Below are 21487 nucleotides of genomic sequence, written 5' to 3'. Positions count from 1 at the left end.
CCCGCTGTTTAGTGCTACAGCTAAAATGTCTGTCTACGCAGCTCTTACCAGTGCGCCGCTCGCTTGTCCGCGCCGCTTGCTTATCATGTACTTTACATGAATCCGAGGAACAGAGTGTATGAGGGGAATGGGTAAGAACAGTTTGCTGTACTTCGAAACCTACCTATTCTGTGCACCTAGACGTGGTCGGGTTCTTCAAACTCGTTCTCGGGGCGGGTCGTCCGCCGGACGTGCTTCCTCCGCGGGCAGGTACTGCGGAGGACGCTTTATGCAATCGCTAGGGCCCACGGGGGAATATGTCTGATTTTGAGCAGAGACTCGCGTGTCGGAACAGCTACACTCAGCGAGAGGTTGTTGACCATGTCTAATTTCTCTGCAGCTAGCCGAATGAAGCCGTCGTCATGCTCCATGGGGCCAAAAAGACGCCCAGTCAACATCGAAGTACACATCCTCAGGCATCGCGCGGAAGGCCGCAAAGATCTCAACCAGAATCACGAGCCGAGCGAGGATGTACAGCACGTATGCTGAATCCGCGACCAGACTGAAAAGCCACCGCCTGGCAAACGTCTGTTTCCGCGCTTCACGTTCCCAGATCATAAACATGCTGAACGAGAAGTCGGACCAGGGGTATGTTGAGAGCACCGGTACCAAGCCCCCAATCGCCGTGACAGCGAGCAGAGTCAAACTGCTGGCTCGCCACAGTACCTTTCTCTGTCTGGGTAGGAAACGGAAACAACTAGCACAACACGTGAAGCGCCGCGTGTACAACCGAGACGACCCACACGATGGTAGCCTCCGTCCCTGTCGAGGGCGGCGGGGAGTAGTCGTTGGGTATCCGGGTCAGGGGCCGTTTCTTCAGCCCGCCAAAGTGAAGGAGTGATGGGCGCCGCCGCCAGCCGTCCCAAGCTGGCTTCTCGACAAAGTCAAGCGGTGTGTCGACGTACGGATCGCGCGCGGCGTCGCTAGCCGCCAGGAGAAGCTCCGCCAGTGTCTATTTAACTCGTATGACCGTAGGCTCCGCAACGTTCTGGGGTTTGCTAGCCCAGAAGTATGCCGTGACGATAGAAGGGACGACGAACGCGACGGTGAAGACTTCGAGCGGCGTGACAGTGAGCTGTTGGCTGTGCCGGGCTATGATCTGGAGCAGAACCCACCCGACCTGGGTCAAAGCAACGCATTTGGCAAAATGGTCTGCCTTGCTGCGATCCCAAACGTTGTCTCGCGATATGTCCGGTAGCTCGATCCGCTTCTGCGAGCACAGGTGGTGGATGGACGTAGCGTTGGTGGGGAAGGGCGGGAAGTCTGGCGTTTGGAGGACGAAGCCCCCGGCGTTGGCGTAAAAGGCGTGGACCAGTGTCCACTGATGGTGTCCCAGTTTATGCATTTCTTTGACCGACGTGTTGGCCGCGTTCCTTTGCATGACCGCGAAGAGTGTGAGCATTTCAGGTGCCGTAACCGCAAGCGTCGCCCACCGGCATCGTCGAAGGAAGACAGCCCAGGAACTGTCGCTCCGGGCTTGCAGATTTTGGTGTAGCACGGTCCAGACACAAACGAAGAGTGCTAGAACATTGGCGAAGATAATATCGATCGCGCCTCTCCCGTTTGGCGACGGCATCCATCCGACGGTCTGCATGGAGAGTAGAGGTCAAGCATCGAGCGCGTTCTATATGTTCGGCACTCATATATGTCGTCAAGATGACGATGTCGCAAAGTAAGCTCCGGCTGTTCGTGTCTTTTGGCTGGAGATTCTTATGTGTTTATGTCTTGGTCCTTTCAGCCATCATGATTGTGATATATGCCTTGACTTGATTTGGCACATTGCTACGACATACTTGCTGGGCCTTCCACAACGGCCAACCCAGACCCCCTCGTAGTAGGGGATGACGATCGCCAATTTAGGAGGCCCAGCAAGTATGTCCGTTCAGGCGCTTAACGTGCGATTTAGGTAGCACATTGTTACGCCTCATGTACGTTGGGCGCTTAACGTGCAGAAGGCTCGTCCAACCAAACACTTGCATCTGGTGGTGTCGGCCAGTTTCCGGCCGCAGTTCATCAATACCGCGGTGCGTCTCGTCCGGAATAGCTATCAGGATTCTGGTATCGTGACGGCCAATCCCGTACATCAGAATAGACGGTCCCGCACCGAGTATTTCGTGAGCATAACTATGCTTCGGGGGCTCAGTGTCCAACATCTCTAGGCCCAAGGACCAGGAGCGGGCCTTTTGGACGATGACGCGTGACTGCGACACGAGGTTGGAAATAGGCCCATCAGCCAGGATGGTGAGTGATGCGAAGTACTGTGGTTCGTGTCAGCTAGAGACCCATGTAGCTGGTAAATATCAACAAAGCGCTTCCCCTGGACCCCCATCCCGCCAGCACACGGCACCATAAACGGCTCGAGTCCTCTTATCCTTATGCAGTTCCAGCGCTGTTGCCTCCACGAACTGGAGGAGCTGACTCAGGTGCTAGAGATTCGGGGTACGGCTCCGTGCATTAGGACTTTTCATCACTTACTAGTACTACTTTAGTAAGTGAGATCGTGTAGGTAAGTACCTGGTATTTTTTACTTCTGGGGCTTGCCCTGTAATGACGGATCTTCTCACTTAAAGGCACTAGTACGGTGAGATGTATTGACCAGTGGGCCCCTGTAATTTACCCTGGCCTGGCAGGAGACCGCCTCCATTTTCCGCGGCGTCGATAGTGAGGTGCACATAACCGTTGACAGCCGCGGCCACCAACGAGCGTCTAATAATCGCATGCACCATGTTTTTGGCTCAGTAAACCAATCATTCACATCCTCTCTCTGCTTGAGCAGATACCTTTACCATGGGACACCGCGCGTTCCCATTATCTGCAGGGACGCTCAGTCTCCGTCTTCGGTCACTTTACCAGCGTTCTGTTCTCTCTTCTCCCCCCTTTCTACTCTTTCTCGCTCACAGAATTCGCCTCTAAAGGCAGCACGCTGTTCTCAATCCCATCGAGCTGCCAGCATGTCTTCAGTCTCCACCCCCACTTCTGGGTACCCTATCGGGCAGCAGTCGTTGCACAAGGGATTGCACCTCAACTCATCTCTGGACAAGTGGTATGTCATTCACGAAGTGCTCTCCGAGCGACCGGCTGCTGGGAGGGTCTGGTGTGTGTACCGCGCGACGTGGGTTGACCGTTTCCTTTGACATCTCTGACGTCTGGTTGGTGTATGGCTAGAGGAACGGGAACAGAAAATCCTAACTACGAGTGCCTCCGAAGTTCAGACACGAGGGGAAGCAGTTCATTCTCAAAGACATCATTCCAGGCGACTTCGGTTACATTCTCTCGCTACAGAAGCACGTCGAGCACTCTCCCCACGTCCGGATAGCAGTGGATAGTATTCCTGAGCGGCATGTGCTCGTCTTCCCCTATCTCGAGAAGGGACTGCTCCATATCGATGCCGCGGCTCTTTCTTCTACCGCCAAAAAGGGCATCATAAGGGATGCCCTTTCTGACCTCGCTGATCTACACGACAAGCACATTATCCACACCGGCTAGTCCCTCTTTACCGCTAACGGAATTATGAAACGTCTGCTGACATGGTTCATAGATATCAAACCCACAAACATCATGATGAATTCCTTGAAACAGGAAAATGGCGATTTTGGATGGTGTAACGTCCAGATCACCGACGTAGAAGCTGCGGTGATACTTCCGCCCAAGGCGAAGGGTCTCACAGACCGCTTATCGGGAAACCACTTCTGGAGAAGCCCGGAGGCTTGGGCTCGGGGAATCCAGAACACCCCATCAGACATCTACTCTTTTGCCATTGTGGTGGGTCCATCTGCGAGCAGAAAACACAGTACACACTTGTTGACTAGCAGGCACCCAGGCAATATTCGCGTGGACAGGGAGAATGGTGTTCTTTTCTGACGAGGCGAACCGTGCTCCGCCTCAGGAGCAGGCGGACCTGATACTCCGACAGCACCTTTCCTTCTTCGCGAGTGACATGGAGGACTTCGAAGGCTTTATTGCTTATCACGGGGGAGACGACAATCCATTTGTCAAGCATCTCAAGGAACTACTCTGTACCTTCAACGAGGAGCAGCCGAGGCTGCCCTTTGGGAGGTGACAGCACGTGGACGCTCAGTTTAGGGACTTGGTCTGCAAGATGACCTGCATGGATCCCTCGCGGAGGATCACGGCGCGGGAGGCGTTGCAGTATCCTTGGTTTGCTGGAGACTAGGACGTCTGGTACAACTCTTCACAAGCGAGCGCTGTGAATGTATAACTACTAGCAAAACCTTCAAGACGTCGACCACATCGACCTCCTATCCCGCCCACTGTGATTATATTTGTTTGCTACTGCTCTGCACAGGTCTTTGAAAGTGCGATATCTACCCTGCATTACCATTGGTACGACAAGATATCGCACTTTCCTGCATTACCATTGGTACGACAAAAAGTTCTCATCTTATCCTGGTATCCCCAGAGCCGAGCCATCACTTCGCCCGGAAGCAAATTTGTGTCCTCAACATCTTGAACATATTCGTCATGTTGTTCGAGCGTCCGCCTTACACCTTCTAGAGCCTTCCTCAACGTCTCTATCTCTGTCCGAAGTTCCTCATTCTCCCGTCGGAGATGTATGGTCCGCGTTTTCAGTCTGCAGATGCATCTAGGGGCAAAGGTACACGTGCACGACGAGGGTCTAAGGGGCTCGTTTGTGGTTGTTGAGGGCGTCTCTTGCGCTGTAACTGATGGCTGAGAATGAAGGTTTGCCGGATTTGAATCATTGAGCAGAAAGATTGGATTTAACCCTTCGCTGTCGGGTCCAAGGGGTCGGGTGGCATCGCTTGGGAAATCGCCGATAGACAGGTCCGGTATAGTATGGAACTGCGAAGCGATGGAGCCTTGTCTCGCGCTTTCGCAGGATGTGATGGTGCTTGCAGCTTGGAGGCCATCGTTTGGCGCGCAAGGCGTATATGCATCCTGAATCTCAGATGCATTGTGTATCGGCTCTCCATCTGCCCCTTCTTTAGAAGACTCCGCGCTTCTGTTGCTGTCCGAAGGGGTTAACCCAAGGGAGCTTGTGGGGTTACCTCCACTACTAGTACCAGTGGAAGGGGTCCACATGCTGTTGAGGCTCCTGTTGTCGGTCATGCCGTTGGAAGGGTATGCTAGCGGGATGGGTATGGCAACGGTATAGTCTACGAAAATAACCGTCAGTGACCTATCCCACACAGTTCTCTTCGGTACTATTATTGCCTCACATGGCGTGTACTTTGCGCGATAGCCTTGTGACCCATGTTCCTCTTCGTCTGGGAACAGCAGCCCGAAGATACAGTACCACGCATCATCACTTTTGCTGTCAAACCTTGCGGCCCGAAGTTGTGACACTTCGGCGTCCGTGAGCCAGAGCTTCGGTGGACTCTGCCGCTTCACACAGCCTTTCGTTTGGGGGCAGCTCTTGGCAGCCTCCACCTTCTTATGGGCTCTCCAGCAGTTGGAGCAGTGGTAGTCCCTCCCATGGCTTTCCAGGAGGTGTTGTCTAAAGGGGTCAGTCCAGGTCAATCAACAAGCCGGGTTAATGAGCGGGAGATGAATGAGCACAAAATGGTGCCACTTACTTTACTCGCGAAACCGTCTCCCAGCCGAACTCACGCCTAGACCCATGAGGCATGCCACACAGTGGGCTGTCCCTTGGATATCGCTTTTGATAAGGGCAGGCGTACAACGGCCCTCGGGTGCTCTCGCTGCCTGGTGTTTTCGTGACCACTGGTCGCTTCGGAGGGCGGCCGTCGTCATCTTCGTCATCCCCGCCGCCGCCACCGCCATTCCTTGGCCTTTTCCTCTGGAAGTTGGAAGATGTACAATCGGGCAGCAGTGTCTGGCTGGTGGTTGATGATGCGGTTGCGTGCGGCGGATGTGACATTGCATCTTGCGCAGTGTTCTGCACATGCGGACCGCTCGCAGCTACAAGGATAGCCGACGCAGGCGGCGGAGTATTGGCCCCACTGCGGATGTCAGGCGCTCGGTCGAGGCGTTCTGTCAAGACTTGCCCGACAAAGTGAGAAAGGCCAAGCTCTTTGCCGCCCTCATACCAACTCTCCGGCCACGGAGTTGGGGACCTGGACTCGGTCTCGTCTTCCACGGTCACAGCTTCATGCTCGCCATCCTTAACATCGGATAAGGAGCTCAGGCGCGCGGGTTTGGCCTTTTCCAAACTGTACGCATCATAAAATGCGGTTGTAGGTAGGGGAATGTCTATAGAGGCAGCTCTATAGTACGACGAATATGCGCTACCGGTACCGATGAGGGAGCACGAGGAGTCTAGTGAGGACTGTACGGAGAAGTCTGCCGGGAACGACTCCTGATCGCTTTTGCGACTCATTGCGAACTCGCCCTTCTCCCCGAGCTCCTCAAACTCCTCGCTATAGCCGGTCAGTGTAGAGCCGGTCAGTGCCGCCGTCGATGACATTGGGTTCAATACAGGGGTTGCAAGTTCAGCCTCGGATGTTGGACCCCGTGCCGGAAGGATTGGCCTCCACGGGTCATCCAGAATCCATGATAGCCATGCGCCCTTCGAACATGTGTCTGATGGAGGCTCAGCTTTGGCGGGCACGGAGAATTGTTCGCCATCTATACGACTTGTTACGTCAAGCTTGTCAGTAACGTAACGACCTTTGCGCTCCCTGTACTGCCCAATGCCAGTGAATGGGTTCACGACCGTGGAGCTGAATAGTGCTTGAAGCCAATACGCACGGGTGCGACATTTTTGTAGGATGTTTAGCAGTATATGCCGACTGCTAAGCTCGGGCAGCCTCGCCAGATCTTTGATCCTCTCGCGGTCTGGCTGCGAGCACAAGAGCCGAATGTAGTGCAGTTCATAGAGCCAGGTGTACTGAACTGGGGCTCTGCTGCACGACGCGTTTGGTTGACCCGCGGGTTGTTCGCTTTGGAAGCCGGTCGACCGCTGTGGTAACGCCGTGTGATGACGCCGTGTGATAATGCCGCTGAGTTGTGAATAAGTCCCCTACCTGTTCACCACTGAAGGGGTAGTTGGGTAGATGTTTGGAAGCAGGTTAGTATTTGCAAATGCGGCTGAGCCCATGGGTGTTCCCCTATGTGCTCGCTAAACCTAGTTGGTCTGAGTGTGTGGTTGCACTGCATGGCAATGGCTGCTTACCTGATGCCGCAAGTAACCAATCGGACGCTTGAAGGAGATAAGTGTGCGCGTATGGGTGCATACCAGTTCAGGGCTCTGGGGAAACGAGGTTGCTGTAATACAGATCGGAAAATAGATACCACCAGCCCCAGTGAGATCAGATGGATGGGAACGCAGTGAGCATGAAATTGGAAGGACAAAAGATCCATTCAAGCGACCTAGAGCATCGGTCGCCACTCCCAAACACTAACTCCGCAACTTCCCGACATCCTTTACTCCTGGTTGTTGTGTGGAGGACTGGTGTAACTGTAGTGCCGGCAAAACTGTCATGGGGTTCGCGGATCCCCCATGAGGTTCTGGCATACCCGTCATGAGCAGTGTAGCCCACATGTTGAGACATAGGTCAAAGGACAGGCGAGAACATACGCGTAGCAATACAAAGGCACGAAGAGGTATGGGAACCGATATGTGTGCGGCGAGGACTATATAGACCGACAGCATACAGCATCGGGGCATCCTCGAGCGGTCTGTTTCTTACTGTCACTTCCTTCAGCTTGATAAGCTCCAGTGGCCGTACATCAACAGTCAACTGCATTCCTTGTCTGCATTAGTTGCCTCCGGAGCGGCGTTTCGTGACATCAGCTTGTCAGTCGGTCGAATCAGAAAATGCCTACTACAATAGATCCGAAGACTATGTGGGCTCACAATTGGACTCCGCCTCCCGCGCTGTCAGTGGCAGTTCTCCGTTGCCGCTCACTCAATTGGACGACTTGGCGGCTGACTTGACTTCACATCTCTAGGACCCCTGGTGGTCGAGTTCTCTATCCCATCCCGCCCTCATGTGCTGCTACCATTGGCTCCTCGGAGGGTGGGAAGGTTGCCAAAGAGGGTCAGACCAACCTTGCGGGCATTGGAAAGCAGTTCGGCCAAGTCCAGGCGGAAGAGGTGTCGAGGGATGGAGATGTGGTACTTGAGTGATTGAAGGGCAGATTTAGGATCTCTTTGCAACCTTTTAGTAGGGACATCCATCCTTAAAGGAAGGTGCATAGCTGAGTAGCACACCTAACATTTTCAGGCAATTTGTGGTCACCGACTAGGCTCTCAGAACTTCAGCCAGACAGCCACCAACCATCCCATACAACTCAAAATTTCCGTCACCTTTACGATTACCACTGTGTTTGTGCCCTGAATCTAGTGGCTCACAGCAATCTCAACATGGCCGGCGCTGAGGCTATATATGGGCTATTCTCCCGCGGGACGAGCTCTCAAGTTGTCATCAGTCCCAAAAGGCCTTCTTGCGTACTAAGGCTCAAACCAGGTACTTAGGCGCCTTGTGGCGTCGTATCCTCTGAGTCGTTATAATAAATGTTCGTTCCTCAGGCACGCACAAAAGATGGCCCTGGGAGCACCCGTACCGTTGATATTTGAAAGCGGGTTCTCCACCTCCGAGATTCGGGCTCTTAAGACTCCGTCGCTTCAGCTTCATCTTCCCTCCCTGAGCTGCCGTGCTCTCTAGCTGCTAGGTAGCTCCTCAGAGGTCAGCAGCCATGCGGTCCCGAAATGACCATAGATTCAATTTTTTCGGGCCGGAGGCCGAGGCCTTTCAGGATGTCGATGCTCTCCCGGATACCAGTACCGGGATTCTTCCCGGCTTTCCAACGCCTCCAACGATGGCACCCGAGAAGGTCCGCCAGCTATGCAAGGAGCGATCAACCAGCATCTTCGCGAGCCATAACCGCCTCCGGAACATTCTTGACCGCCACGAGCCTAATATCCACAAACGCTGGACCAAGAAGACGAAGCACCAGCGGCTCCAAATCCTACTGGACGGATGGCCAAACATGCCCCCTATGCACCGACCCGACTTTGCGGCCTTCCGCATCGAGTCGCAGGACCAGCGTGAATCGGGCACCAAGCGCAGAGACCACTTCGTCTGGCCCTACATCAACCAGAAAGACTTGCTCAAGCCGAAGACCCTGCTTCTGACGCTGAAATCCAGAGGCAGACACCAGCCTTGCGATTTCGCCGCTGCAGATGGCGACGCGATGCACCTGGGCAGGGTCACGAAAGCCATGATGCCCGTCTTCCTCAACTGCTACGTCGTCACTCTGAACGGCATGACCTGCCCTGAGGAGTACGGGAAGCTCATTGCTTGGGACGACCACAAAGACGCGTTCGAGTGGTTCATGACGCGGAAGCAGTTTATGCCCGGTGAGGCCCTCGACATCTTGGAGGTCCAAGACCGCCTGATGAAGTTCCTCGTTCACTGCTGCGAGCAGGTGCTGCGCGATATACCACCGGAGGAACTGCTTGCAGACAAGTACCCGGTTCAGCCTGAGCCGACGTTGAGGTCGGGCGTGGAACCGGTTGGAGGTTTCGAATCGCTAGCGATCATGGCCGAGGAGGCTCCTTACCGACCGCCGGGCCGTCTTGACTTTGAGCGCATCGAGTCTCTGCTTTCGGCACGTACGTCAGCAGCTGAGGATCGGTATGTGGCACTACTAGTACCGTTCTGCAGACCTCAGACGGTGATGTTGCTGATTTGACCCTCATCTTTATACAATCTTTGGGTGCTCCGAGAGGACCCCGGCGACTTCTCCGACCAGCTGGTGACTGGCAAAGAGCATCGCCACGAGATACTCAAGGACACTAACGGCAAACCCCATCCGGTCCTTCAGACGCTCAACATTGGAGTGTTCTGGGAGCGTTTTGTGGGCAATGTCTTGCTCAGGTCGCATATCGAGCTCGAGGTGTTTGCTGAACTGTGGCACCAGGTGGAGGGATTGAAACGGCTTCAAGTGAAGTACGAAGCAAGGACATCGCCACTCCAAGACCTCCCAGAGGAGTACTTGGCCGCCATCCTGCGGTTGCGCTACTTCCTTAATCAACTGGCAAAAGAGTGGCTGAACGATCTCAAGACGACAGTCGTGGCCTCGCCGCCAATGCGCAGGTTTTTCGTCCGGATGCCTGCAGAAGATCTGAACAAAATCTACATCACTAGCAAGCCAGGCCTGAAGCTAAACTCGTTTGAGAAGGAGCTGTTGTGACTCCTACGGACGCTATGGGAAGAAGGGCACGCCCTTCTCTTCGCTCGGATGCCTCTGGTCGTGGATGAGCTCGAGCGGCTGCTGCGTGCCGAACCGCGGGCACGGGAACTGGTCTCGGACTACGTTGCTGGCCGAATTGGTGACCTCTCGATTCTCTGCGAGTGCCTCCGGCAGTTGTACATCTATCAGCCGTGGGTGAACGGGTACGAGAACGCAAGTAGTGGATCGGGAAGACGGCCTCAAGAAGGACCTCGAAAGCTGGAGGGAAGACTGGGCAGGGATCTATCGCACCATGAAATCAAAGGCTATGCTAGATAAACTGCAAGCTTGCCAACCCATCAGACAAAAGATTCTTTTACCCGACCGAAAAGCGCCGCACAAAGGAAACGGTGGAGGCGCTGCGGCAGGCCGCCTGCCAAATTCGGACGCCAGGATCTGCTTCAGGTGTCGGAGAAACCACCCTAGCCACGGGAGTGCTTGGCCTTTCCCCTTGGTGCGGATTGGGATATTCGAAAACGCGTCGCACATTGTCCAAAAATGCAGGAGGAAGCTTGGGTCCGGCACTCGAGCCGCGAGTCTCAGTCCTGCCAGCATTTGGCGAAGCATATAGTTTGCGTGGTGGTTCAGCTGCCCTTCGACAAGCATCTGCACTCCCGCAACTTGGTCGGATAGAAGCTGCCAGGCTCGGCTGGAATCAGGAGTGTTCGGAGGCGGAAGCGCACCTCGACGCGTTCTGGGAGAAGTTCGACAAATGTCTCCATGCCCAGGCCGGGAATTTGAGCATGTCAGCGCTTTGGAAGCTTCTGTCGCAGCGGCGTACTCTGCAGCGAACGCCAGAATGGGTGCCGCCGCCGTCCGCCCCGGAGCAGGCGAAGTCGAAGAAACCTTGTTGTGTCCTCAAGATGACGCTGTCTATCGACCCCTTTCAACACTATGGTTCGAACTTGACTCATCCCCTCCAGCTGGAAAGACACCCAGCGCGGCAGCGCAGCCAAAGACAAAAGTGAAAAAGCGAGGCACGCAAGCCAACGCCTCTTCTGCAACCGACCCGAAAACGGCCGATGAACAGCAACAACAGGAGGATGCAGCTAGGAACCTGAACCTACAGCAAGACCAAAAACCTACCTTTGTAGTGGATTCCCGGGCCCTCAAGGTCTTCCGGACGCTCTTCTTCCACCCCGCCATGACTTCGACGGCGGGGGAGGTTTCATGGAATGACTTTCTGCACGCCATGACTAGCACCGGGTTCCGTGTTGAGAAGCTGTACGGTTCCGTATGGCACTTCCAGCCCTCCCAGCTTGACGTGCAACGCAGCATCCAGTTCCATGAACCGCATCCAGTGGGCAAGATCCCATTCACAATGGCGCGGCGAATCGGTCGGAGACTGGCCAGGGCTTATGGCTGGTGTGGCGGCATGCTCAACCTGAAGGAGAAGTAGTTTTGAATGATGGGAAAGGACGCGGATTGGATTTAGATCTGGACAATGGTAACCTACATATCTGCAACGATATGCTCCAGACGCCAATACAAACCAGTTTCCGACATTTATGGCATAGCATGTAACCGTAGCTTACCTAAGGCACCTTACTCGATCTTGATGCCGATCTTGCCAAAGTGCTTCTGCTCCCACTGTTTTGGTCGGTCAGCAAATGCACAGCTGCATAAGGTACTCTTGGCGGAAGAAGATTATCAGGTAACTCACCATGTAATCGTACGCCTCCTTCACCTTGTCGAGCGTAAAGACGGTCTTGTCGACCACAGGGTGGATGTCATGCTGCTCGATGGCGGCCACCATCTCCTCCAGCTGCTGCTTCGAGCCCACATACACGCCGCGAATCGTGCACACGTGGCTCAGCGCCTCGAGGGTGCTCTCCTTGGGGTTGGCCCCGCCGAGGAAGCCGATGATGGAGATGACGCCCTCGTACTTGATAGCCTTCAGACTCTGCGTCATGGTCCCGGCACCGCCCACCTCAATTACGTGCTCGACGCCCTCGCCGTTGGGTGTCAGCTTGCGCGCCGTCTCGCCCCAGTTGGGGTCCTCGCGGTAGTTGATCACATGGTCTGCCCCGAGCTTCTTGAGGACTTCGGCTTTCTCCGCAGACGAGGTGGTCGCGATCACAGTGGCGCCGGCTGCCTTGGCGAACTGCAACCGCAACATATTAGTGTACTGCTGCGAAAAGGTAAAAGCGCCGGGGTGGGAGAAGGCAACACAACATACCTGCAGCGCGAACAGACTAACACCTCCCGTGCCCTGCACCAGCACCGTCTCGCCCTTCTGCAGCCTCTTCAGACCATACAACGCATTCCAGCTCGTCAGCGCGGCGCAGCTCAGCGTCGCGGCCTCGACAAAGTCCAAGTTCTTCGGCATGCGCGCGACACCGTTCTGGTCAAACACGCCGTACTGCCGCATGGTGCCGTCGATGCAGCCGCCCAGCCCCGTCGTACTGGCTGCCACAGTCACCGGTCCGGCCTGGTGGCCCTGATTGAACAGTGTCACCACCTTGTCGCCGGGCTTCCACTTGGTCACCTTGGACCCGACCGCGACGACCTCGCCCGCGCCGTCCGAGCCCGCCACGACCGGCATCCGCAGCGGGAACGGGTAGTGCCCGCGCGGGATGATCAGGTCGCGGTAGTTGACCGACGCGCCCCGGAGCTTGACCAGCACGTCGGTGTCGCCGACTTGGGGCACCGGCGCGTCCTGGTAGACGAGCCCGTCGAGGCCCTTGTCGGTGCCCTGCACGAGCCACTGCTTTTGGGTGGTTGGGAGAGACATGGCTTTTGGTGGTGGGTTGTGTGGTGGTCAGGTCGAAGTGGTATATGGTGAAGCCGATGTTCCTGTCAAGTTGCGTGCTTGACGGAGGAGTGGGTGAAAGGTGACGAGTTCTTGATGCTCTTTGTACTCTACTAACTTAATACACGTCCCCCCCTGCTGTGCCCCCAGCATCTCTCGAAATCTCTAGAACGATATCCCGAATATTATAGAACGTCATATCCACACCATTCCCCCCCCTGTGGAGCCGGCTACTGTAGTGTACTAGTACTGAAAGTTTATCTCGAGCGCAATTACTAAGCTTGTATAAGCTTGTATTCTTCGGATGATCGTCTCCCCTGTGCAGCCAACAAGCCGCTACCACAAAGTTGCCCATCACCGGCTCACTATCTCGCTGTCACGGCCATTGGTGCAAAACGGTCTTGTGTAAACGTTCTTCTCTGCGTATGAAGCTTACCGAGGTATCAACCTAGTCATGGCTCTCATCGTAAGCCGATCTGTGATTATGAGAACTTAGCAACGGTTCACGAGAGCGGTTCTCTCAACTTCGAGCTGATATTCTGCCAGAAATCTAGATGGTGTTGCGTACGCAATACATTTTTGTCATATTGTGGTGTGAATGAATCGTCTTATGAGAGCACAAACATCAAGCAAACATTGAGCATGACCTTCCAGAAGGTAAAACACGGAGGCAACCGTCAGAGGGCCCGGACTTAAGATACTCCTTTCTTCTTTGCAAAATCACCTGCAATGCGTGCTGGAGTCGATGATTAGTCATTTCCTGTACATTCTACCCCTGAGTAACAATAATAAACATGAATTAGCCAGCATAATGACCCACTCAGGGTCCGCATGAACGTTCTTAGTTTGGCTTTGGTGAATCTATCTGCCGAACTCGTGGCCCGCGTACCTTACACGTGTACGGAATACAGAGTTAAGTCAAGTATCAAAGGTGCAATACGACGATCTCACAATGCAATACGTACTAGACTAGATGGAACACTTTTCAGATTTCGAATCAATGTTTCCAGCTCCTTTTGATTCTTCATTATGACGTCACATCTAGGTCACCAGCACCTTGATGGACGGCATTCTACTGTAACCCTAACCCATCACTCACAATGACGTCGTCACCACAACACCGAGGGAAACCGACTTCAAATCTAAACACTGCATATCGTATCAAAACAAACACCGTACTGAACATCTAGTGCTACGCCATCCAATTTAGCCGAATCTCTCCATCAGGCCCGTGTTCCACTTCCAAAATGTCCCGCCGACCGACGGACCCCGTTCGTCCTCACCCGAGATTGGGATGGCCCACCGTTATCGCCTACGGCGCATGCGCCGGGCTGCTGGGCGTAGCTGCGTGAGTAACCGACCAACCAAACCAGCTTCGCTTTTTTCCCCTTATAACCAGACTAATGTCTATGTTCAGCATGACCGCCGCAGAGAAAGTCGAGCAGTTCTTCACTGGGAGACCAAACTCCGAAGTGCCGGGCAAGACCCTCGCGAGACTGATCAACGCAAAGCCGCAAACCCCACGCGAACTATGGGGTCTCAATATGGCAATGCACTATGGCCAAGGCGCCGCCGCAGCCGTCATCCGGGGCCTTGCAAGCTACTACGGGATGCGGGGGCCGTTCACCGATGTCATGTTTGTCGGGCTGAGGCTGATGATCGATCAGACGCTGGAGAACTGGACTGGCGTTGGGGCGCCTCCTTGGTAAGTTGCAACCGCGCGTTTGTCTTTCTTGTCAAACACTTTCAGGGGCATGGGTGCTCACTACCTACCGTATGTAACAGGACATGGCCGGTTGGGGAGCAGGTCGTTGACATACTGCACAAGACCGTCTTCGCGTTTGTGACGGGCTATTTTGCGGATCGCTGGATTCAGTAGATTGAGGAGGACGAGTTTGTTAACGACCCTGGCTTGCAAGACGAATCAAGTAAGAACATCCAAAATGCTGAGCAAGTATGGCATCAGCAAGCAGCTGCGAAACTAATGAGCTTTGGGCGTATCATATACATCTGATAGGAGGCCAGAGGTTGTACTTGGCGTGTCACTCGATCGTAAGTAGTTCCGTATTGGGGGAGTAATGTCATGGCAAGGTGTCTCTGCCTACAGGCGAAAGTACTCAATGTCAAACCTATTTGAGGACAATCGCCACGTCTTCAATACTACGAAGCGGGTCCGCTGGCTCAATGGCAGAGCGTCTGACTACGAATCAGGAGGTTCCAGGTTCGACCCCTGGGTGGATCGTTTTTGCACTTTCCCAACCTTTTTGGCGTCTACCCAACTCTACCTACCTACCACCCTGAGGAGTTCCACGGGGTGTCTATGATGGCACCTAGATATCTCAACCGAACGCTCCCATGCTCATTCCGGCTCACGGGCCACAACCAATGACAGCTCACCAATTCCCCCGTCAAACCGAGGATGACAGTGAACTTTCAGAAGATCTACCCAAAGAACTCGCCCAACACCCCTTACACCCGTTTCCCTTCCCTCCCCGCATCCTTCACCTTATCAGCCACCTCCAAGCGCTTGATGATTCTCGCCGGATTACCCGCGACGACAACGAAATCCGGCACGTCCTTGGTCACGACGCTGCCCGCGCCGACGGTGACGCCGCGGCCGATGGTGACGCCCGGGCAGACGATCGCGTTGCCGCCAAACCAGCAGTCCTCGCCGACGGTGATGGGCTTGCCGTTCTCGGGCCCGGAGATGCCGTTGCGCACGAACGGGTCGGTCGGGTGGTTGGCCGCGTAGAAGCTGCAGTTGGGGCCGATCAGGGTGCGCGCGCCGATGGTGATTTGGCAGGTGTCGAGGAAGATGCAGTTGCTGTTTATGTAGACTTGCTTGCCGAACCTGGGGATGGAGATTAGTTTCTTTCTAATAAAAGAAAAGTAGTACCGATATACTAGCCGCGTGATAAAGGGTGGTGGAGAGTGAGCGTACTTGCAGTTGATGCCGTAGTCAAGTTTGATCGGACCGTCGACCCACGGGTAGTCGCTGAGGGTGTCTTCCTCTTTTGGGTCGGATGGGGGCGGTGGAAGGGGGGTTTCGTCCCCGAGAATGCTGCTCAGGTATGGTAAGAGTCGTGGCCAGAGTCCAGACCAGACAGCTGGTTCAATAAGTGGGTTGTGTTGGGTGTGAGGCGACATACCTCTTCCAAAGCTCCACCAATTGCCGCCGAGAGGCTCCGTTGGCGCACGCTGTGTTGAAGGCGGCGCAGGCCACCTTGCAGCGGTTGCGATCCGCCGTGAGATCCGCCGTGAAGGCATAGTAGAGCTCGCCGGCGAGCATCCGGCGGCGGTTCTCAGCCAGGTCTAGGGAGTCCATGTCTATGCCTCTCTTAGTTGTCTTGGTTCAAAACGGGGATGTTCACCGCTATGTAAAGACCAACTTGCTGCGCTGATGAGATGTGAGGCGGGTTTTATAGCCAAGCTAATCCTACGTGGTCTTCTTGGAAGCGGGGTCACCGAGTCAGGAAACTCCGCTCTGTCCATTCCTAGAGCGGATTATTTATAGCAACCTCCTGCCTCGTCCTAACCTCTCGTCCTAAGCCAAAAGCCAGTGGCAAATCCAACCCTTGTAATATATTGTACGGATGTGTTATCATTATCCCGTTCAAAGGGAGTCTGTGACCCGGCCTCAAAGTCTTCGCCGTGGCTTGCGGCTTCAAGGTTGTGATTTATGAACCGTACCGGGCAAGATGTCGCAAGTAGAAAGCTGCAGAGTCGTGGCATCCAAATCATGCATGTCCCCTCTCGACCAGGGGTGTCGGACGCACGAGCGGAAGCTTCTTCGCTCACACTAGCAAGAGGATAAGGCGAAGGAACATGTAGATGTAGTCTTAGGTAAGAGGCTGAAAGCAAGGCCCATGGATGTCACGTATTGATTGTGCATTGATACCCGGAGCTTTGGCGACGCGAACGGGAAAGCCACTCGGTGACAGAGAATCGCTTCGACCTAACGCCCGTTACCTAGTACTAGTACTAATAGTATGAGTCTTCCACGGTGCTACCTATGTGCCTATTCCAGCAACGGCTTCCCAACTGCGACTCCGAGTAGTACCTCACCTTGATCTTTCAGAGAGTCCCTACCGTATGTAATGTATGCACTGTATTGTACAATACATGGACTTGGATATACCCCATCGCTGGCAGTTCCCTCTGGTATATCTGTGTAGGAACGGTCAACTACTGGCAAATCAATCCACCTAAAGACAAATCACTGATATCAGTGGTTGATGAGCCGGCTCACTTATTGGATTAGGGGCGGGTGTCAATAGCAACAACTGCAACCTGGGCATGGAGAACTTTGAGAAGTGATGCCAGGCGCCGGGACTTGTGTCAGCCTTCCAGAGGTCGAAGCTTTCTGCACACATACCACATCGCACCTTCCTCACAACAACGGGATATTGTGTGGAAGGATGCAACGAACCTTCCGCACCCATCCATCATGTTTTCAGCCTTCCCAACATCATGGATCCATGGGACTGAGCATCTGTCTTCCGTTCTATTTACTTGCACCACAGTCGCCCACTGCAACTTCATTAGGTTCTCCCAGACCACATTTTGGACTCTGGTATTTGACAACCGGATCTCATTCTTTTTGACAGTTTCCACCACAACGTGGCTCAGCCAAGCCACGCTTACCCATTCGACGTACCAGCACCGCTGTGAAAGCACCAACCATGTCATTGCCGCGCGGTCTGCCAGTGGCGCTGCTTGACAAGCTATACGCCTACCTCGAGCCAGACGACCTTTTCGCCCTGTGTCAGAGCTTCGGAAAGTTGGATGCCGAGGCTTTGGAACACATCGGCAGCCGCTACTTCGGCGAGCTCGAGCTTCTTGTGACGAGCGACGGTTTATCGGCCTTGGAGTCGGTGGCGGCCCACCCTGTCCTCTGCAATTTCGTGCGCGAGGTGTGGATCACGGCGGCTATGTTTGAAAAGCTTGCAAGCCACAACGTTGATCCCACGGTGACCGAGGATCTGCGGCGCAAGGAGCTCGGGTCTACCGATAAGGGTATACCCCAGGTTACCCTGGAAGCGCGGCGACGATACGGCCAATACCTTGCTGCGATGATGGACCACCGAAATCTCATTGAAACGCCGGCACTGAGACGTATCTTGGAGAGCGCCTTTGCGAGGTTGCCGAATCTCAAGAAAGTCGGGTTGAAACATCATACAGAGGCCAGGAAGGGCACAACGCAAACTGACCGCCTCGTCAACTGCCGAGGGTGGAAGGCCTTGCAAGGCATATTCCCAAAGGACCCGACCATCTCTTATCCAAACACAGCCACGTTTTTATGCATTTCCAGGACTGCGGCGTCGAGGCAATCTTAATGGCGATCGCAAGGACAGGGAAAGAAATAGACACTCTCACTACCTGCGCAGGGGCGTGCTGCGGCTTGCTAATCGGCAAAACAGGACTTAGCGGCGAGGAATGGGCATCCATCCACAACAGCGCGGGCCTGGCCAGCTTGACCGAGTTGCACCTCTGGATCCGGACGCCGAAACCGTACCTGGCAGAGGCCGACACCATATACGACCACGTGGTCCGGATCGTCATCTCGGCAGCGCCGAATCTCGAGGTGCTCGTGTTTTCGCAGTCGCCGCACTTCGACGGTCAAGATCCACAGTGTCACTATCCGCAGGCCATCCGTCACTTCGGGGGGATGGCACAAGCTGTCCGCTTCACCAAGCTGAACGTCCTGAAACTATTTGACGTTCGGCCGGATACAGGGACTGAAGCAGTTTCTGCGTAGCGGCGCAAACACGCTGTAACACCTGGAGTTGGATCGCATTGTGCTATGTGCCTCAGCGGTGGAAGAAGCGGAGTGGGCGAGGATGCGGCGGCATGAGTCTTTTAAGGTGTCCGGTATTGTTCAAGACCCCGAGAAGGAAAGGAGGGAGAGGGAGTCGCTTGACATGTGGAGGGACATGCTTTGCTTTATCCGGGACAACCTGAAAGGCTTGACCTACCTGGAGCTGCGGCTGCTTCAAACGGAGTATACCGACCGCATTGGCAAGGGGTTCCTCCACTTCGTCGACACATACAATGGCCCGGACGGGGAGGATAAACTTTCTGCACGCGCGGACACAACTCAAGTCTTCGTCGCAGCATCCACCCGGATCCCCGTCAGCGACTGGATCGACCGGCTCGACCTCGTGAGCTTTGACGGAAAGGAGTGAAGGCAGGGGAGGCGGGGAGCACGTCTGTATCATTCTAATAAACAGCCCGTTCGTTACATTGGCATCGGAAAGAGGAGAGGAGACCGACTAGGACCTGAGAGAAGCTACACTGGACACCAACATTATTACCACTTAGCTTAGAGGGTACCACTTGGGTACCCATCCGGACGCGTAAGGCAGATTCTCTTGCTCGGAAACTCAATTAACACATTTTAGAGGCCGGGACTTCATATCCAGCGTTGACGTACCGTATGTCCATGACCGAACCAAATCAAAACCAAGCTCATCAATTTACCAACCCCTCGGCCCCCTACCCAGCCTCAACCTCACCAAGAACGCCACATACACACACAGCACCTTCACGAACTCTCTCCACCCGCGTAGCCCAAAAGCCCCCAACACGCGACTGAGCAGCCAGATCCTCTTCCCGTAACCCGTCACGTCCCTCGCCCACTGCTGCAGCGTTTGCTCACCACCCCACACCTTTGCCAAGCCCAGGCAATGCTGGGCGGCCTGCTCGGTGGCAACGGCAAAGTGCGGCCGGGACGCGGCCAGCGCGTCGCCCACCAGCACCACCTTGCCGTCCCAGAACACGGCCGTCTCGGTCAGCGCGTCGTTGACCTTGGTCACGAACGGCGTCTGGCCCGGGTGGGAGAGCAGCGCGGCGAAGGGCGCCGCCATGGCGGGGAGCGTGGTGGCCAGGTGTTTCCGGAAGATCTCTGGGCGCGCGAGGCCCGACGGGACGGTATTCCCGTGCGTCTTGCCCGCCGAGTCGGTCAGGACTTCGGTGAGGGCGGGGGATCCCAAGGGGAGGTTGTAGTACCACACCCAGTTGATCAGCCGGCTTCCCGGGGCGAAGGTGCCCGTGTCGGGCGGGACGGCGTAGCTGACGATGTAGGTGCCCTTGAGCAGGTTGATGCAGGTGCGGCTGGCAAAGTACTCGGCCACGTCGGGCGGCAGGTCGCGTTCGGCGACCGTCCCGCGCCACGCGACGTAGCCCGAGTATTCCTTGACCGCGCGCGCCTGCACCAGGCTGCGCACCGTCGAGTGCTGTCCGTCGGCGCCGATGACCAGGTCGGCCGTGAGCGAGCCCTCGACCCCGTCCTGCCCGACGAAGCCCACCGTGACGGCGGCGCCGTTTTCATGCCGCTGCAACTTCGTCACGCGCTGGCCGGCGCGGTACTCGGCCCTGCCGTCGCCCTCCCTGGCCGGGGGAGGGTCGGGCACCGCGTCCGACGCCAGGCCGTCGAAGTTGGCGCGCAGGAGGCGGTACAGCAGGCCCCAGCTGGTGAGGTTGCGGATGATGCTGAGCTCCTTGAAGTGCTGGCGCTTGCGCAGGGCGAAGCGCGTGGCCACCGAGGGCGTGCAGCTCTGCACGCCCGTCGCGTCGTACTTGCGCAGGATCTCCTCGACGGCCGGGCCGAATGCGATGCCGGCATTGTGGCTGCTGCGCACGGCGCCCGGGTCCTGCTCGAGGATGACGACATGGCTGCCGTGCCGCTTGAGGTAGAGCCCGTGCAGCAGGCCCGCGAGGGAGCCGCCCACCTGGATGGATTGGGATTTCCAAGTCAGGATTGGGAAGTTGTTGTGGAGTTGTTGTCGGGAATGGGATTTTGGGAGTATCCACTTACAATCACAACGGTCTTGGGTACCGGCATTGCGGAAGCGAATGTCGACAACGACGACACTAGAGTTCGTGGGATTATTGCATAGATAGCTCCGGGCGCCAATTGTCGGTGGAGACGCGACAAACGTGAAGGGAGAGCGTAAAAGTAAGACAAGCAGGAAATCTGCTGTCGCCTGCGTGTTTGTCGGTGATTTGGCGGGCGGTCAAATTGATTGAGTGGTGACAAGGGTTCTCACCCAGCTCACCAGATTACCAACAGCTCCCTCGTCGAGCATCAGCACATGATGATGCTGAGTGCCGACATGTGTACCCCGACCGTCGCGGTATCTCCCTACGCGGACTCGCTATTCGCGCTAACGGATCATTAACGGCGCATAAGCAAGGACAGGGCTCATGATTCGACAGTTTACCCGCCGCTTGGGCAAATTAATTGCATGCAGCTGTGTGGCGTAGACATTGCGCGGTTGCGCGGGGTGCGAAGCAAAATACCACGCTCAGTAACCTTACATGTTTCAACTGCGCCACGTGGGGACGTTGGAGGCAAACTGGCACGGAGGATTGATTCGGAATTGCAACATTGACTGGAGCTTCAGCACTACCACTTACACGGCGCAGTCTCGACAATCAAGCTTCAGGACCCGCGCTGCCGCTTTCATACGCCCACCTCCGCAGTGGCTCCGCAGTGCTCCGGTTGCCCAAGCCCGT

General features: G+C 55.4%; 9 protein-coding genes and 1 non-coding gene across 10 annotated transcripts; 5 read left to right on the top strand and 5 right to left on the bottom strand.

Annotated features, from left to right (window-relative positions):
- Window positions 1–399: 399 nt before the first annotated feature.
- B0T15DRAFT_568666 (uncharacterized protein) lies at window positions 400–1633 on the bottom strand (the record flags this gene model as incomplete). The annotated part of the gene is made up of 7 exons (XM_062870780.1): window positions 400–705; window positions 749–913; window positions 1001–1027; window positions 1061–1121; window positions 1155–1360; window positions 1394–1515; window positions 1549–1633. 7 exons carry the CDS (start codon window positions 1631–1633, stop codon window positions 400–402), a joined length of 972 nt encoding a protein of 323 aa, XP_062718693.1.
- A 1193-nt stretch (window positions 1634–2826) lies between these two features.
- Window positions 2827–4099, top strand: B0T15DRAFT_486471 (kinase-like domain-containing protein; the record flags this gene model as incomplete). The annotated part of the gene is made up of 5 exons (XM_062866362.1): window positions 2827–2898; window positions 2940–3151; window positions 3252–3520; window positions 3578–3801; window positions 3860–4099. 5 exons carry the CDS (start codon window positions 2827–2829, stop codon window positions 4097–4099), a joined length of 1017 nt encoding a protein of 338 aa, XP_062718692.1.
- A 38-nt stretch (window positions 4100–4137) lies between these two features.
- Window positions 4138–7041, bottom strand: B0T15DRAFT_258900 (uncharacterized protein). The gene is made up of 3 exons (XM_062863294.1): window positions 6730–7041; window positions 5595–6614; window positions 4138–5515 (listed from the first exon to the last, which is right to left on the bottom strand). The coding sequence occupies exons 1-3, from the start codon at window positions 6738–6740 to the stop codon at window positions 4375–4377; spliced, it is 2172 nt and encodes a 723-aa protein (XP_062718691.1). The 5' UTR covers window positions 6741–7041; the 3' UTR covers window positions 4138–4374.
- A 1623-nt stretch (window positions 7042–8664) lies between these two features.
- B0T15DRAFT_559376 (uncharacterized protein) lies at window positions 8665–11629 on the top strand. The gene is made up of 6 exons (XM_062870507.1): window positions 8665–9598; window positions 9713–10089; window positions 10249–10396; window positions 10522–10568; window positions 10890–10995; window positions 11049–11629. Exons 1-6 carry the CDS (start codon window positions 8680–8682, stop codon window positions 11615–11617), a joined length of 2166 nt encoding a protein of 721 aa, XP_062718690.1. The 5' UTR covers window positions 8665–8679; the 3' UTR covers window positions 11618–11629.
- On the bottom strand, window positions 11630–13111 carry B0T15DRAFT_258883 (alcohol dehydrogenase-like protein). Its single transcript, XM_062863293.1, has 3 exons — window positions 12398–13111; window positions 11882–12322; window positions 11630–11808 (listed from the first exon to the last, which is right to left on the bottom strand). Exons 1-3 carry the CDS (start codon window positions 12950–12952, stop codon window positions 11764–11766), a joined length of 1041 nt encoding a protein of 346 aa, XP_062718689.1. The 5' UTR covers window positions 12953–13111; the 3' UTR covers window positions 11630–11763.
- Window positions 13112–14077: 966 nt separating this feature from the next.
- B0T15DRAFT_504206 (uncharacterized protein) lies at window positions 14078–15109 on the top strand. Its single transcript, XM_062867492.1, has 3 exons — window positions 14078–14318; window positions 14388–14675; window positions 14756–15109. Exons 1-3 carry the CDS (start codon window positions 14218–14220, stop codon window positions 14847–14849), a joined length of 483 nt encoding a protein of 160 aa, XP_062718688.1. The 5' UTR covers window positions 14078–14217; the 3' UTR covers window positions 14850–15109.
- A 31-nt stretch (window positions 15110–15140) lies between these two features.
- Window positions 15141–15212, top strand: B0T15DRAFT_t193. The gene has a single exon. It is a non-coding gene; the product is annotated as a tRNA-Arg (tRNA).
- Window positions 15176–16436, bottom strand: B0T15DRAFT_568663 (acetyltransferase-like protein). Its single transcript, XM_062870779.1, has 3 exons — window positions 16120–16436; window positions 15912–16031; window positions 15176–15821 (listed from the first exon to the last, which is right to left on the bottom strand). Exons 1-3 carry the CDS (start codon window positions 16293–16295, stop codon window positions 15440–15442), a joined length of 678 nt encoding a protein of 225 aa, XP_062718687.1. The 5' UTR covers window positions 16296–16436; the 3' UTR covers window positions 15176–15439.
- Window positions 16437–17652: 1216 nt separating this feature from the next.
- B0T15DRAFT_513134 (uncharacterized protein) lies at window positions 17653–19155 on the top strand (the record flags this gene model as incomplete). The annotated part of the gene is made up of 3 exons (XM_062868024.1): window positions 17653–18085; window positions 18391–18588; window positions 18785–19155. 3 exons carry the CDS (start codon window positions 17653–17655, stop codon window positions 19153–19155), a joined length of 1002 nt encoding a protein of 333 aa, XP_062718686.1.
- On the bottom strand, window positions 19094–21084 carry B0T15DRAFT_538526 (uncharacterized protein). Its single transcript, XM_062869687.1, has 2 exons — window positions 20787–21084; window positions 19094–20700 (listed from the first exon to the last, which is right to left on the bottom strand). The coding sequence occupies exons 1-2, from the start codon at window positions 20811–20813 to the stop codon at window positions 19447–19449; spliced, it is 1281 nt and encodes a 426-aa protein (XP_062718685.1). The 5' UTR covers window positions 20814–21084; the 3' UTR covers window positions 19094–19446.
- Between the last annotated feature and the right edge of the window lie 403 nt (window positions 21085–21487).

This window comes from Chaetomium strumarium (genome assembly GCF_033439665.1).
Source record: "Chaetomium strumarium strain CBS 333.67 chromosome Unknown B0T15scaffold_6, whole genome shotgun sequence".
NCBI lineage: Eukaryota > Fungi > Ascomycota > Sordariomycetes > Sordariales > Chaetomiaceae > Chaetomium > Chaetomium strumarium.
Note: the sequence above shows the minus strand (reverse complement) of the source record. Positions and strands in the feature narration are given on the sequence as shown.

Excerpts from the sequence above, each read along its gene's own strand:
- B0T15DRAFT_258900 (XM_062863294.1), bottom strand. Across the intron at positions 5,516-5,594 it reads GAGACGGTTTCGCGAGTAAA|ACAACACCTCCTGGAAAGCC; the intron begins GTAAGTGGCACC and ends TGACCCCTTTAG.
- B0T15DRAFT_559376 (XM_062870507.1), top strand. The coding sequence starts at position 8,680 with ATGCGGTCCCGAAATGACCATAGATTCAATTTTTTCGGGCCGGAGGCC. Across the intron at positions 9,599-9,712 it reads CGAGTCTCTGCTTTCGGCAC|AGGACCCCGGCGACTTCTCC; the intron begins GTACGTCAGCAG and ends GGGTGCTCCGAG. Across the intron at positions 10,090-10,248 it reads CGCCAATGCGCAGGTTTTTC|CTCGAGCGGCTGCTGCGTGC; the intron begins GTCCGGATGCCT and ends GTCGTGGATGAG.
- B0T15DRAFT_258883 (XM_062863293.1), bottom strand. The coding sequence starts at position 12,952 with ATGTCTCTCCCAACCACCCAAAAGCAGTGGCTCGTGCAGGGCACCGAC. Across the intron at positions 12,323-12,397 it reads TTAGTCTGTTCGCGCTGCAG|TTCGCCAAGGCAGCCGGCGC; the intron begins GTATGTTGTGTT and ends TTGCGGTTGCAG. Across the intron at positions 11,809-11,881 it reads AGGAGGCGTACGATTACATG|TGGGAGCAGAAGCACTTTGG; the intron begins GTGAGTTACCTG and ends CGACCAAAACAG.
- B0T15DRAFT_504206 (XM_062867492.1), top strand. The coding sequence starts at position 14,218 with ATGTCCCGCCGACCGACGGACCCCGTTCGTCCTCACCCGAGATTGGGA. Across the intron at positions 14,319-14,387 it reads GGGCTGCTGGGCGTAGCTGC|CATGACCGCCGCAGAGAAAG; the intron begins GTGAGTAACCGA and ends GTCTATGTTCAG. Across the intron at positions 14,676-14,755 it reads GGCGTTGGGGCGCCTCCTTG|GACATGGCCGGTTGGGGAGC; the intron begins GTAAGTTGCAAC and ends CGTATGTAACAG.
- B0T15DRAFT_568663 (XM_062870779.1), bottom strand. The coding sequence starts at position 16,295 with ATGGACTCCCTAGACCTGGCTGAGAACCGCCGCCGGATGCTCGCCGGC. Across the intron at positions 16,032-16,119 it reads TTGGTGGAGCTTTGGAAGAG|CATTCTCGGGGACGAAACCC; the intron begins GTATGTCGCCTC and ends ATACCTGAGCAG. Across the intron at positions 15,822-15,911 it reads GACTACGGCATCAACTGCAA|GTTCGGCAAGCAAGTCTACA; the intron begins GTACGCTCACTC and ends CTCCATCCCCAG.
- B0T15DRAFT_538526 (XM_062869687.1), bottom strand. The coding sequence starts at position 20,813 with ATGCCGGTACCCAAGACCGTTGTGATT. Across the intron at positions 20,701-20,786 it reads TACCCAAGACCGTTGTGATT|GTGGGCGGCTCCCTCGCGGG; the intron begins GTAAGTGGATAC and ends CAATCCATCCAG.